We start from the raw sequence: 15,856 nt of genomic DNA on the forward strand, positions 1-15,856 counted from the left end.
CTTAACTTCTTGAAAGCATTCCTGGCTGTTGTATGGAGAATGGACCATAGGAAAGGACAGGGTGGAAAGAGGGAGACAATTTGGGAGATCTGTAATAATCCAGGTGGGAGATGATGGTATCTTCCATCAAGAGTAGAAGTGCCCAGATTTCTGGATATACTTTGATCATAGAGCCAACAGGATTGGACAACAGATCAGATTTGGGGTTTAAGAGAAAGAAAGAAGTCAAGGATAACACCAAGAATTTTGGTCCAAGTAATGGGAAAGATGGAGTTGCCATTTACTATGGGAGGAGCATGTTTTAAAGATCAAGAGTTCAGTGTGGGGCATGGAGAAAGCATTTTTCACAGGAGTGATCATGTGCATCAAATGCTACTGAGAGGCTGAATGACATAAAGACTGAGAATTTACTATTGGATTCAACAATGTAGAGGTCATTGGGGACCTTAACAGAGCTGTTTTGGTGGAGTAAAAGGATAAGAGTGAAAGGCTGATTAGTGTGGATTCAAGAGGCATGGGGAAAGAGGAATCAAAGGCAACAAGTCAACTCTTGAGAAATTATTCTATAAGCAGAGAAAATGGGCAAAACCTGAAAGAGAAAGTGGGGCTGAGGAAGATTTTCTTCATAACAGGTTAAGATTGAAGAAATAACATGTTTGTCTGTTGATAGGAATGACTCATTAGAAAGCAAAGAATTGATGAAGTTTGTTTTTGCAAAAAAAAGAGGGCAATATAGTGAAGAAGATGGTCTTAGAAGAGTGGAAAGTTCATCCACATCCATGCTTTTATGATTATAATCTCTCAATATATTACATGATTTTTATAATTATTCCTACACTGCTCTTACTGAAATTTAGAAGTTTATTTGTTAAGAAGACTGCCAATTTTCTCACACAATATAAATTTAATTTATCAAGAATAAGTAATCTTGCTCAACTTTTCATCACTATTTTTTGAAATGTATTCAATAATAAATATTGTCATGTTTACACTATGGTTGCATGAAGTAGTAATGTATGCATGAATGTTAAGAGACATGTTGTTGGTTAAAAAGGACATGGTTTCCCCCTAGAACCTGTCCCCCCTTCTCTACTATATGGTGTACATTCAAACTCTCTCTAGATTTCTGACCCCTAAAAAAGTTTCAGAATTATTTTGAAAGGCTTTATATAATTTACTATGACAATGAGTTACCTCTTTTGATATTTCATACCTTACTGAAAACAAACTTGATAATTACAAAGGTCACAGATTATTTTTGTTTTGAATTTTTTAACAAGAACCTTCCAAATTTAAAAAAATAATAAACATTTATTTTTAAAACTCAAGAATTCTATTTGGGGATTTTTAAATATACATAATAATCTTAAATTATTTTAATTAGAAAATAAATCTTACAGCTTTAGAAAGCAAAGACTCCAGGATCATACACTGTAGCTCTCAAAGGTATATAATTGTCAATTAATCATTTATCTATTCACTCAGCACCTTATCCTCATGTACAATTTTATGAAATTGATATTAAAGTGAAATTCAACATATTATATTTTGACAATAACATGCATACATCAATTATTCTCTGTAAAACAGAAAATGTTGTTCTAACATTTATTAAACATCTAATGTTAAGAGATAAGTACTATCATTTACTCTCGTTGTATAGAAGAAGTTAGATAAACTTCCCAGATCACATAGATAGAAGTTCTGGGATTCAAATCAAGCCTGTGTGATTCCAGAAGCCAGATAGAAACCATTACCTCACACTGTTATCTGTACCATGGTACCCCTTACACATCTACTAAATCAAGATACAATTCCAAGACACTTCACCTACTTAGAAAAAAATGTAGCCACAAGAGAACTACAGTTAAAAATCTATTCTTTCCAAGAGACCTTCAAGATGGCAGAGGAGTAAGACGTGGAGATCACCTTCCTCCCCACAAATACATCAAAAATACATCTACATGTGGAACAACTCCTACAGAACACCTACTGAACGCTGGCAGAAGACCTCAGACTTCCCAAAAGGCAAGAAAATCCCCACGCACCTGGGTAGGGCAAAAAAAAAAAAAAAGAAAAAACAGAGACAATAGAATAGGAACAGGACCTGCACCTCTGGGAGGGAGCTGTGAAGGAGGAAAAGTTTCCACACACTAGGAAGGCCCTTCAGTGGTGGAGACGGAGGGTGGGCGGTGGGGCGGGGGGAAGCTTCAGAGCCATGGAGGAGAGCACAGCAACAGGGGTGCAGAGGGCAAAGCAGAGAGATTCCCGCACAGAGAATTGGTGCCGACCAGCACTCACCAGCCCGAGAGACTTGTCTGCTCACCCGCCGGGGCAGGCAGGGCTGGGAGCTGAGGCTCAGGCTTTGGAGGTCAGATCCCAGGGAGAGGACTGGGGTTGGCTGTGTGAACACAGCCTGAAGGGGGTTAGTGTGCCACAGCTAGCTGGGAGGGAGTCTGGGAAAAAGTCTGGACCTGCTGAAGAGGGAAGAGACCATTGATTCTGGGTGCCCGAGGAGAGGGGATTCCTGCTCTGTGCACCCACAGAAGGCAGAGCACTGCCTAAGCGAGCTCCAGAGAGAGGCGCGAGCCACGGCTATCAGCTCGGACCCCAGAGACAGGCATGAAACGCTAACACTGCCGCCGCTGCCACTAAGAATCCTGTGTGCAGGCACAGGTCACTATCCACACCCCCCTGGAAGCCAGTGCAGCCCACCACTGCCAGGGTCCCGTGATCCAGGGATAACTTCCCCAGGAGAACACATGGAGCACCTCAGGCTGTTGCAGTGTCACGCCAGCCTCAGCTGCCAAAAGCTTGGCCCACACTCCAGTTATGACTACCGTACCCCTCCCTCTCCCAGTCCTGAGTGAGCAAGAGAAACCTAATCAGCAGCTGCTTTAACCCCCTCCTGTCTGGGCAGGGAACAGACGCCTGAGGGCGGCCTACAAGCAGAGGTGGGACCAAAACCAAAGATGAACTCCAGGATCTGTGCGAATAAAGAAGAGAAAGATAAACTTCTCCACGCAGCCTTAGGAGCAGTGGATTAAATCCACACAGTCAACTTGATGAACCCCGCATCTGTGGAATACCTGAATAGACAACAAATGTTCCCTAAGCTGAGGAAATGGACTTTGGGAGCAAGTGGAGACTTGGGATTTGCTTTCTGCGTCTGATTTGTTTCTGGTTTTTATGTTTAACTCAGTTTAGTTTTTAGTGTTTGTTATCATTGGTGGCTTTGTTTATTGGTTTGGTTGCTCTCTTCTTTCTTTCTTTCTTTATTTTTCTTTTTTTCTGAGTGTGTATATGTGTTTCTTTGTGTGATTTCGTCTGTTTAGGTTTGCTTTTACCATTTTTTCTAGGGTTCTGACGGTTCGTTTTTTGTTGTTGCTGTTTGTTTGTTTGTTTTCTTTTTATGAGTGTGTGTGCATATGTTTCTTTGTGTGGTTTTGTCTGTTTAGTTATGCTTTTACCATTTGGTTTCAGGTTCTATCTGTTTCAGTTTTTTTTTCTTCCTTTTCTTCCAAGCTGTGTTGCTGGCAGGGTCTTGGTGCTCCGGCCGGGTGTCAGGCCTGAGCCTCTGAGGAGGGAGAGCCAAGTTCAGTACATTGGACCACCAGAGACCTCCCAGCCCCATGTAATATCAATCGGCAAGAGCTCTACCAGAGATCTCGGTCTCAAATCTAAGATCGAGCTCCACCCAATGGCCAGCAAGCTCCACTACTGGATGCCCCATGCCAAACAGCTTGCAAGACAGAAGCACAACCACATCCATTAGCAGAGAGGCTGCCTAAAGTCATACTAAGTTCACAGACACCCCAAAACACACCACAGGATGCAGCCCTGCCCACCAGAAAGACAAGATCCAGCCCCACCCAACAGAACACAGGCACCAGTCCCGTCCAACAGGAAGCCTACACAAGCCACTGAACCAACCTCACCCACTGAGAGCAGACACAAAAAACAACAGGAACTACGAACTTGAAGCCTGCAAAAAGGAGACCCCAAACACAGTAAGTTAAACAAAATGAGAAGACAGAGAAATATGCAGATGAAGGAGGAAGGTAAAAACCCACCAGACCAAACAAATGAAGAGGAAATAGGCAGTCTACCTGAAAAATAATTCAGAGTAAAGACGATCCAAAATCTTGGAAATACAATGCAGAAAATACAAGAAATATTTAACAAGGACCTAGAGGAACTAAACAGCAAACAAACAATGATGAACAGCACAATAAATGAAATTAAAAATTCTCTAGAAGGAAGCAATAGCAGAATAAAGGACAGATGAAGCAGAAGAAAGGATAAGTGACCTGGAAGATAAAATAGTGGAAACAACTGACGCAGAGCACAATAAAGAAAAAAGAATGAAAATAATTGAGGACAGTCTCAGAGACCTCTGGGACAACACTAAATGCACCAACATTTGAATAATGGGGGTCACAGAAGAAGAAGAGAAAAAGGAAGTGTCTGAGAATATATTTGAAGAGATTATAGTTGAAAACTTCCCTAATATGGGAAAGGAAAGAGTCTGTCAAATACAGGAAGCACAGAGGGTCCCATACAGGATAAAACCAAGGAGAGACATGACAAGACACATATTAATCAAACTATCAAAAATTCAAATCAAAGAAAAATTATTAAAAGCAGCAAGGGAAAAGCAGCAAATAACATACAAGGGAATCCCCAGCAGATCTTTCAGCAGAAACTCTGCAAGCCAGAAGGGAGTGGCAGGACATATTTAATGTGATGAAAGGGAAAATCCTACAACCAAGATTACTCTACCCAGCAAGGATCTCATTCAGATTTGACAGAGAAATCAAAAGCTTTACAGACAAGCAAAAGCTAAGAGAATTCAGCACCACAAAACCAGCTTTACAACAAATGCTAAAGGACGTTCTTTAAGTGGGAAACACAAGAGATGAAAAGGACCTACAAAAACAAACCCAAAATAATTAAAAAAATTGTAATAGGAACATACATATCGATAATTACCTTAAATGTGAATGGATTAAATGCTCCAACCAAAAGACACAGACTGGCTGAATAAATACAAAAACAAGACCCATATATATGCTGTCTACAGGAGACCCACTTCAGACCTAGGGACACATACAGATTGGAAGTGAGGGGATGGAAAAAGATATTCCATGCAAATGGAAATCAAAAGAAAGCTAGAGTAGCAATTCTCATATCAGACAAAATAGACTTTAAAATAAAGACTATTAAAGAGATAAAGAAATAGTGATCAAGGGATCAATCCAAGCAGAGGATATAACAATTGTAAATATTTATGCACCCAACATAGGAACACCTCAAAACATAAGGCAAATGCTAACAGCCACAAAAGGGGAAATCGATAGTAACACAATAATAGTAGGGGACTTTAACACCCCACTTTCACCAATGGACAGATCATCCAAAATGAAAATAAATAAGGGAACACAAGCTTTAAATGACACATTAAACAAGATGGACTTAGTTAGTATTTGTAGGACATTCCATCCAAAAACAATAGAATACACTTTCTTCTCAAGTGCTCTTGGAACTTTCTCCAGATAAATCATATCTTGGGACACAAAACAAGCCTCAGTAAGTTTAAGAAAACTGAAATCATATCAAGCATCTTTTCTGACCACAATGCTATGAGACTAGATATCAATTACAGGAAAAAAAAACTGTAAAAAATGGAAACACATGGAGGCTACTAAATAACCAAGAGATCACTGAAAAAATCAAAGAGGAAATCAAAAAATACCTAGAAACAAATGACAATGAAAACATGACAACCCAAAACATATGGGATGCAGCAAAAGCAGCTCTAAGAGGGAAGTTTATAGCGATACAATCCTACCTCAAAGAACAATAAAAATAGCAAATAAACAACCTAACCTTACACCTCAAGCAATTAGAGAAAGAAGAAGAACAACAACAAAATAAATTTAGCAGAAGGAAAGAAATCATAAAGATCAGATCAGAAATAAATGAAAAAGAAAAGAAGGAAACAACTGCAAAGATCAATAAAACTAAATCTGGTTCTTTGACAAGACTAACAAAATTGATAAACCACTACCCAGATTCATCAAGAAAGAAAGGGAGAAGATTCAAATCCACAGAATTAGAAATGAAATAGGAGAACTAACAACTGACACTGCAGAAATACAAAGGATCATGAGAGATTACTACAAGCAACTATATGCCAATAAAATGGACAACCTAGAAGAAATGGACAAATTCTGAGAAAGGTACAACCTTCCAAGACTGAACCAGGAAGAAATAGAAAATATGAACAGACCAATCACAAGCACTGAACCTGAAACTGTGATTAAAAATATTCCGACAAATATATATATATATATATATATATATATATATATATATATATATATATATATATTCCGACAAACAAAAGTCCAGGACCAGATGGCTTTACATGTGAATTCTATCAAACATTTAGAAAAGAACTAACACCTATCCTTCTCAAACTCTTCCAAAATATTACAGAGGGAGGAACACTCCCAAACTCAATCTATGAAGCCACCATCACCCTGATACCAAAACCAGACAAAGATGTCACAAATAAAAGAAACTATAGGCCAATATCACTGATGAACATAGATGCAAAAATCCTCAACAAAATGCTAGAAAACAGAATCCAACAGCATATTAAAAGGATCATGCACCATGATCAAGTGGGGTTTATCCCAGGAATGCAAGGATTCTTCAATATACGAAAATCAATCAATGTGACACACCATATTAACAAATTTAAGGATAAAAACCATATGATAATCTCAATCGATGCAAAAAAAAGCTTTTGACAAAATTCAACACTATTTATGATAAAAACCCTGCAGAAAGTAGGCATAGAGGGAACCTACCTTAACATAATAAAGGCCATATATGACAAACCCAGAGCCAACATTGTTTTCAATGGTGAAAAACTGAAACCGTTTTCTCTAACATCACGAACAAGACAAGGTTGCTCACTCTCACCACTATTATTCAACATAGTTTTGGAAGTTTTAGCCACAGCAATCAGAGAAGAAAAAAAAAAAATAAAAGGAATCCAAATGGGAAAAGAAGTAAAACTGTCACTGTTGGCAGATGACATGATAGCATACATAGAGAATCCTAAAGATGCTACCAGAAAACTACTAGAGCTAATAAATGAATTTGGTAAAGTAGCAGGATACAAAATTAATGCACAGAAATCTCTTGCATTCCTATAAACTAACGATGAAAAATATGAAAGAGAAATTAAGGAAACACTCCCATTTACCACTGAAACAAAAACAATAAAATACCTAGGAATAAACCTACCTAAGGAGACAAAAGACCTGTATGCAGAAAAGTATAAGACAGTGATGAAAGAAATTAAAGATGGTACAAACAGATGGAGAGATATACCATGTTTTTGGATTGGAAGAATCAATACTGTGAAAATGAATATACTACCCAAAGAAATCTAAAGATTCAATTTAATCCCTATCAAACCACCAATGGCATTTTTCACAGAACTAGAACAAAAAATTTTAGTTTGTTTAGAAACACCAAAGACCCCAAATAGCCAGCACAATCTTGAGAAAGAAAAACGGAGCTGGAGGAATCAGGTTCCCAGACTTCAGACTATACTACAAAACTACAGTAATCAAGACAGTATGGTACAGGCACAAAAACAGAAATATAGATCAATGGAACAGGATAGAAAGCCCAGAGATAAACCCATGTACATATGGTCACCTTATCTTTGATAAAGGAGGCAAGAATATACAATGGAGAAAAGACAGCCTCTTCAAGAGGTGAGGCTGGGAAAGCTGGACAGCTATATTAAAAGAATGAAATTAGAACACTTCCTAACACCATACACAAAAAATAAACTCAAAATGGATTAAAGACCTAAATGTAAAGCCAGACACTATAAAACTCTTAGAGGAAAACATAGGAAGAACACTCTATGACATAAATCACAGCAAGATCCTTTTTGAAGCACCTCCTAGAGAAATACAAATTAAAACAAAAATAAACAAATGGGACCTAATGCAATTTAAAAGCTTTTGCACAGCAAAGGAAACCATAAAAAAGACGAGAAGACAACCTTCACAATGGGAGAAAATATTTGCAAATGAATCAATAGACAAAGGATTAATCTCCAAATATATAAACAGCTCATGCAGCTCAATATTAAAGAAACAAACAACCCAATCCAAAAGTGGGCAGAAGACCTAAATAGACATTTCTCCAAAGAAGACATAGAGATGGCCAAGAAGCACATGAAAAGCTGCTCAACATCACTAATTATTAGAGAAATGCAAATCAAAACTACAATGAAGTATCACCTCACACCTGTTAGAATGGGTATCATCAGAAAATCTACAAACAACAAATGCTGGAGAGCGTGTGGAGAAAAGGGAACGCTCTTGCACTGTTGGTGGGAATATAAATTGATACAGCCACTATGGAGAACAGTATGGAGGTTCCTTAAAAAACTACAAATAGAACTACCATATGACCCAGCAATCCCACTACTGGGCATATACCCTGAGAAAACCATAATTCAAAAAGAGTCATGTACCAAAATGTTCATTGCAGCTCTATTTACAATAGCCCGGAGATGGAAACAACCTAAGTGCCCATCATCAGATGAATGGATAAAGAAGATGTGGCACATATATACAATGGAATATTACTTAGCCATAAAAAGAAATGAAATTGAGCTATTTGTAATGAGGTGGATAGACCTAGAGTCTGTCATACAGAGTGAAGTAAGTCAGAAAGAAAAAGACAAATACCGTATGCTAACATATATATATGGAATTTAAGGAAAAAAATGTCATGAAGAACCTAGGGGTAAGGCAGGAATAAAGACGCAGACCTACTAGAGAACGGACTTGAAGTTATGGGGAGGGGGAAGGGTGAGCTGTGACAGGGCGAGAGAGAGTCATGGACATATACACACCAACAAACGTAGTAAGGTAGATAGCTAGTGGGAAGCAGCCGCATGGCACAGGGATATTGGCTCGGTGCTTTGTGACAGCCTGGAGGGGTGGGATAGGGAGGGTGGGAGGGAGGGAGACACAAGAGGGAAGACATATGGGAACATATATATAACTGATTCACTTTGTTATAAAGCAGAAACTAACACACCATTGTAAAGCAATTATACCCCAATAAAGATGTTAAAAAAAAAAAAAGAAGTTGCGGTACATATATACAATGGAATATTGCTCAGCCATAAAAAGAAACGAAATTGAGTCATTTGTTGAGACGTGGATGGGCCTAGAGACTGTTATACAGAGTGAAATAAGTCAGAAAGAGAAAAACAAATATCGTATATTAATGCATGTATGTGGAACCTAGAAAAATGGTACAGATGAACCAGTTTGCAGGGCAGAAGTTGAGACATAGATGTAGAGAACAAGCGTATGGTCACCAATGGGGTAAAACCGTGGTGGGGTGGGGATGGAGGTGTGCTTAATTGGGCGATTGGGATTGACATGTATACACTGATGTGTATAAAATTGATGACTAATAAGAACCTGCAGTATAAACAAGCAAACAACAACAAAAAAACAACTAATAACAAACTTTCTTTGGGTTATTTGTATGGAAATATGTTAATATAAACGTTTCAGACATTACATGAAATTTCTAAAAATCTTATATGTTCTGGTATAATGTTATAAGTCATAATTCTAGTTATTACTCTAAAATGTGTATCTCAGAAATAATTAAATTTCCTTGTCAATTGCATTATTACGAACTGTCATCAAATCGTTAACCATGGTCATTTTTAAGTCTTTTGTCATTTACAGACAGTTCTGGGTGTACTCTGATGCTTTTGCAAAAATGTTCATAAAAGGGTTTCATCTTCAAGGAATTCATGGAAAAGACTCTGACAAGTACAAGTTTCTGGTAACTGACTATACTGCTGAACTGAATGAATAAGCATTTTCAGAACTCTAATGGAAAACTGGTAAATTAATAAAAGTGCTAACAAAAGATCAAGATAAAAAAAATTAATTACATGGGACTGAGTGAACTGATGAGGATGATTATAATTTTTGTGACTTTCTGTTTGAATAAAAAAAAATTCCCACAAGGACTCAGAGGCAAAAAATATACAAATCAATTTTCACTGCAAAGTAAAGGAGCTGTTACAGTGGAGGATTACTGGACTGAATGTCAATATTATGACATAGTATGAGTGTGTTTCATGTTTGGTAATTGCAATCATTGTTGCTTTTGTTGTGGTCATCCATTTACAATGCTTGGTGTCAGTCTATTTATCTCTTGTAAAAATAAAATACAGTGTGTGTGTGTGTGAAAAAAAGTCATTTGTATAACTGATTACTTCCTTAAAAATAATGGAATTTTTGGGTCAAGGAATGTGTTTTTTTCTGCCTTATGAAATATATTACTACATTATCCTCCTGAAAAACAAAACAAAACAAAACAAAACTCAAGAAAAACAAACAACCCAATCCAAAAACGGGCGGAAGACCTAAACAGACATTTCTCCAAAGACATGCAGATTGCCAAAAAACAGATGAAAGGATGCTCAACATCACTAATCATTAGAGAAATGCAAATGAAAACCACAATGAAGTGTCACCTCACACTGGTCAGAATGGCCATCATCAAAAAATCTACCAACAATAAATGCTGGAGAGGGTGTGGAGAAAAGGGAACCCTCTTGCACTATTGATGGGAATGTAAATTGATATAGCCACTATGGAGAACAGTATGGAAGTTCCTTAAGAAACTAAAAGTAAAAAAAAAAAAAAAAAAAAAAAGAAACTAAAAGTAGAACAATCATATGACCCAGCAATCCCACTACTGGGCATATACCCTGAGAAAACCATAATTCAAAAAGACACATGTACCCCAATATTCATTGCAGCACTATTTACAATAGCCAGGACATGGAATCAACCTAAGTGTCCATCGACAGATGAATGGATAAAGAAGATGTGGCACATATATACAATGGAAAGTTACTTAGCCATAAAAAGAAACGAAATTGAGTTATTTGTAGTGAGGTGGATGGACATAGAGTCTGTCATACAGAGTGAAGTAAGTCAGAAAGAGAAAAACAAATACTGTATGCTAACACATATATATGGAATCTAAAGAAAAATGGTTCTGATGAACCTAGGGGTAGGACAGGAATAAAGAAGCAGATGTAGAGAATGGACTTGAGGACACGAGGAGGGGGAATTGTAAGTTGGGACGCAGTGAGAGAGTAGCATTGACATACATACACTGCCAAATGTAAAAGAGATAGCTAGTGGGAAGCAGCCGCATAGCACAGGGAGATCAGCTCGGTGCTTTGTGACCCCTCTAGAGGGGTGGGATAGGGAGGGTAGGAGGGAGATGCAAGAGGGAGGTGATATGGGGATATATGTATACATACAGCGGATTCACTTTGTTGTACAGCAGAAACTAACACAACATTGTAAAGCAATTATATTCCAATAAAGATATTTTTAAAAATCTATTATTTCCTTATAGTAAATATTACTCTATACAAATGTGTGTATTACATAGAATATATTATAGGCTACCAAAAAAATTTAATACATATCATATTTGTAGAGATTTATTAATTGAGTCCCTGAGATATGGATTGGATGGTTTAATTCAATTGGGGGAAATTCTTGGTAAAGATATATTTTGAATTTTGATGAATTAGATGGATCCAAATTAGTAGAAAGACGAGACGAACTATTTAAACATGGGAGATAGATGCACAGATGTGAATAAAGAATATGAAATAGAAAAGAGAGTGTTCAATGCAAAGCATAGGGCAGGAGCATCCCTGGCCAAAGAAATGACAGATATGGCTGAAAGAATGAGCAGCATAGCTAAGTGACCACAGAGACACATCTAGTGCCATCATGAGTCAGAGTTACTCAAGTGACATCTTGGTAAGATGGCTTTTTGGAAATAAATTGCCCATACATTTTCAATTAATTTTTATTTATGTAAGGCAATTAGGTTAGAACCTTGCTATTCAAAGTATGGTCTAGCAGGAACCAGCCATATCAGAATCACCTAGGAGACTGTTAGGAAGGCAGAACCTCTGGCCACATCGTCGACCTACTAAATCTCAAGGTGATTCTTGGGAAGCAGTGCACCTGTGTCCTAATGCTGATTTGGTTATTTCCTTAGCATGTAACTCTAGGCAAGTGCTTTCATCTCTAGACCTAAATTGCTCATCTCTAAAGTGGAAAGGATTCCTGCCACGTTAATTCAGGGGGTTGATAAAAGGATCAAATGCAATGAACTATGTAAAAGCACTTTGAAAGCTATAAAGCACCACTAGAAATCTCCCCTAAAACAGGCGTCTGTGTTCAAGGAAAATCCAAGGGGCCAGGGCTGGTGCCTGGAATGTCTTGGCCACGTCCCTCACAGCTGCCTCCACTATCCCTGTATATAAACAAAGCCTCAGAGAAACATCTCACTTGGTAAAATAAATACTCAGGTTTATGAAAGTGTCATGGAGCTGAGTTACCCCAGGAGATTCATAGGGTGATGCCTGACCCAGCTGCTCTCCAAATCAAGCCAAGGAATTTGCCCTCGTGTCAGTGCACCTGTCACCGCTCTGTGACGTTCCTGGTTACTCCCTTTCTATTTTTCCCATCTCTTATCATCGGAGGACTATGGGATGGCTGAGGAAACAAGGCAAGGCAGGAGCTGGGATCTTCTGAGGAGTAGCATGTCAGGTAAAAAGCTGACAGGCTCAGGGCGCTCTCCAACCATGAAAGCAAACTGTCACGCAGCAGATCTTTCAGTCCCCTGAGAACTGTCACTTGGAACTTTCTAGTTCAGCAAGTGTCCTTTAACAAAAGTTTTAAAGTTATTAAAAATGAATATTTCATTGTTAAAAATTGTTTTCCACAAGACCCTGCTCCTGGAGGTGTTTAAGAATTCTGAGCTCAGGTAAACTGGGGAGGCTGATCACCACCCCGCCTCCTGGAGGAGGGGCACAAAAAGAATCCGATTTAAATTTGCCTAATCAGCATTCTCCAAACTTACTTGACTGCAGAACACTTCCTTGCAGTATTGCCTATTAATACACTGCAGTTTAAACAGATACTAAGAACGTATCTTGAAAATCACTGTCTTTTTTTGGTTATAATATTTAATGTAATCTTAATCGCATAGCACTACTTTTGTGGAAATGAAATATTCTAGCCTGGAAACTTCTTGACTACAGGAGCTGTTGTTTTTTACTCTCCAGCACTTAGCAGAGTACAAGGCATTTAGCCAATTCTCAGTGAATGTTTGTTAAATTTTAAAAATCAAAATAGAATCCATTTTTCTTTTTGCATGAGAAAAGCTATTCTCACTCTATACCAAAAGGATATGACGAGTTTTTATGTGTGTTTGTTTGTTGAGGAACAAGAGCCCAGTTTGTTTATTCGATCATTTCTTGCATTTGACATACTCCTCGGTGACATCCTTGGCCTGAGCCTCTTTGCCATTGTCCTTAACCACCACACAACTGCAACCAACCACTTTACGGGGTTTTCCCTCTCTGTCAGTTTTACAGAGGCCTACCCATTCCCCTAGTTTCTTGTCATCAACCTTAATCAGGTTGATTTGGTGCTCAGCACAAAGGGCCTCCACCAACTCGACATACAGAGGCTCATCACAGTTGGATGCAAGCACACAGAGCTGGGCATGTGCTAGGCCATCGCGGATGAAAGCGGGCCTCAGCACCTCTTCCAGAGCAGTATTAACGTCCATTACACCCCCAGCAGCAATGCCTTCCTCGGCCATGGAGGTGGGTTACAGGTGGAGCTGAATCTTGAGTGCACCCGCGCCTCTGCCTCCGCACGACTCCGCGGCGGCAGGGAAAGAGCTATGATGAGTTTTTTAATGGGTTTTATGTGATGGATATGTACATTCAAATAACTTATTTGGGCTGATTATTTGCTACTGTAAGTAACAAATAAGGAAAGGCCATCCTAAAAAGGAATTTATACATAAAAATACTGTCAACCATCATAGTTTTTCAACATTTATAACATATCATGTTTCAATTTTTCTAATGAACCAGAAGTTACTTTTTTTAAAAAGGCAGGAGCTAGTGTCATTCTCTATAAAATAGTGTGGAAGGTGAATTGTAAGCCTGACAGTCTACGGGGACTTGGAATCACCGTTCAAAGTTTATAGTCCTTAGTTATCAAACTGCTGGTAAAGTATAAAAATACATCCAGGGGGTCTTGATTGTTCTAAATCACCGCTGGTGGTTCAGCATCACATCCCAGACCTCTGCACTGTGTCCTGAGAGAGGCATTTTGAGTCTGCAAAACTATCAGAAAACAAAACAAAACAAAAAAAACAAACAACAACAACAAAAAAAACAGGAAGGGAAGGCTGAGTGGGGAGGAGAAATGAGCATTCTAAACTAAAAACAGAAATATGGATGCTGACGCTAACAGAGTTTCCTCAAGGAGAGAACCCTAGGTAAGCATGCGTAACTTTGAAGTGACCCACAAACTTCTCCCCTTCAAGAACCTTGTCCATCTTACCCAGATTGTATTTCCCATAACGGGAAATACAAGCCCTTTGGGTTCTGCTCAAGTGGATGATTTGCTGCAATCACAAGACCAAGTGACTAAATATTTCTAGCAAGCCCGTGTATTTATTGAATCTTGCTTTTAGAGATTTTTTTCAAACCTTGGCCTTAGAAGGATGAGAGAAATACAACCTGGGAGCAAAAATCTGGTCTTCCTGAGCTCAAAAAAGGATTTGACATAAATTGCTCTATTAACAAAATGCCCTTTGTTACAGCCCGAAGGAAAAAAAAGAGGTCATCCTGTGCAAAAGCATTTTCTAAAGGTTGTCCCAAGGACCCTATTGGTTTCTCACTAAATCTCAAAAACTGCCTGAGATTATAGCCCCTCTCCCATTTGTTTAACCTTCTATAATATTATTTTCAAATGTTTCTTTGATGCTACTAACAATTGAACAATATTATTTTTAGTCTCAAATTTCAAATCTAGCATTTCTTTAGTATTTTTATATGTTAAATCAGATTTTATACACTATTTAGGTAAGCATTTGTATGAATACACACACACACACACATATATTTACACAAAACCTTTCAAACAATGGTGTTGAGAACCGGTTTTAGATTTTTAGGTATACCTGTTATCACTGTAATATTCATACAAGACAAATAAAATGGAGAGAAAAAATCCAAAGGAGGCTCAATAAAATATGCATTAAGAACATGGCAGATACTTAACCTCTTGAAACCTCAGTTTCTTCAGCTGTAAAATGGAGATAATATTGATAACCTACAATCATAAAGTGCTTTAAGGATAAAAAGAGGGTATATTTAAAACAATTAGCCTTATAAATATTAGCTAATATTATTGATGTTGCTGTTGTTTTTTATCATTATTATTTTAAACTTCTTAAAATTAAAATTATTTTTAGTGAATTCCTATAGATTGTTATTCAATAGAAATTTACCAATGCTAAATATGGAGAAGAAAAAGAATACAGCTAATGTTACAGCCTAAATTAGAACTAGGAACAAGGTTTTCTATCTGAGTTCTGAGCCTATTCTGAGTTCCATGCTGATCTCTTTTTAGAATTTAACCAACACCGACAAGTCAGCACTTTTGAAAGGCAAATATAAGGGAATCCACCAAAAAGTGAGTTACACAAGTTTCCTGGTGACCAAAATTGAGTCATTCATATATATATTGGATTCATCCAAACCATTGTTTGAATTTGACATTAAAATTCATATAAAATACAAAATTATTAAATATGTTGTATATTTATATTCATTGTACATTATTGTGACTTTCAAGCAGAAAAAAGAAAAAAA

General features: G+C 37.8%; 1 protein-coding gene and 1 pseudogene across 1 annotated transcript; both read right to left on the minus strand.

Moving 5' to 3' along the window:
* Positions 1-15,856, minus strand: part of LOC132436913 (ADP-ribosylhydrolase ARH3 pseudogene) — a 105,714-nt pseudogene that overhangs the window by 55,046 nt on the left and 34,812 nt on the right.
* On the minus strand, positions 11,565-15,746 carry RPS12 (ribosomal protein S12). Its single transcript, XM_060030524.1, has one exon. The coding sequence runs from the start codon at positions 13,783-13,785 to the stop codon at positions 13,429-13,431; it is 357 nt and encodes a 118-aa protein (XP_059886507.1). The 5' UTR covers positions 13,786-15,746; the 3' UTR covers positions 11,565-13,428.

The sequence above is a fragment of the Delphinus delphis genome, chromosome 14 (genome assembly GCF_949987515.2).
Source record: "Delphinus delphis chromosome 14, mDelDel1.2, whole genome shotgun sequence".
Lineage (NCBI taxonomy): Eukaryota > Metazoa > Chordata > Mammalia > Artiodactyla > Delphinidae > Delphinus > Delphinus delphis.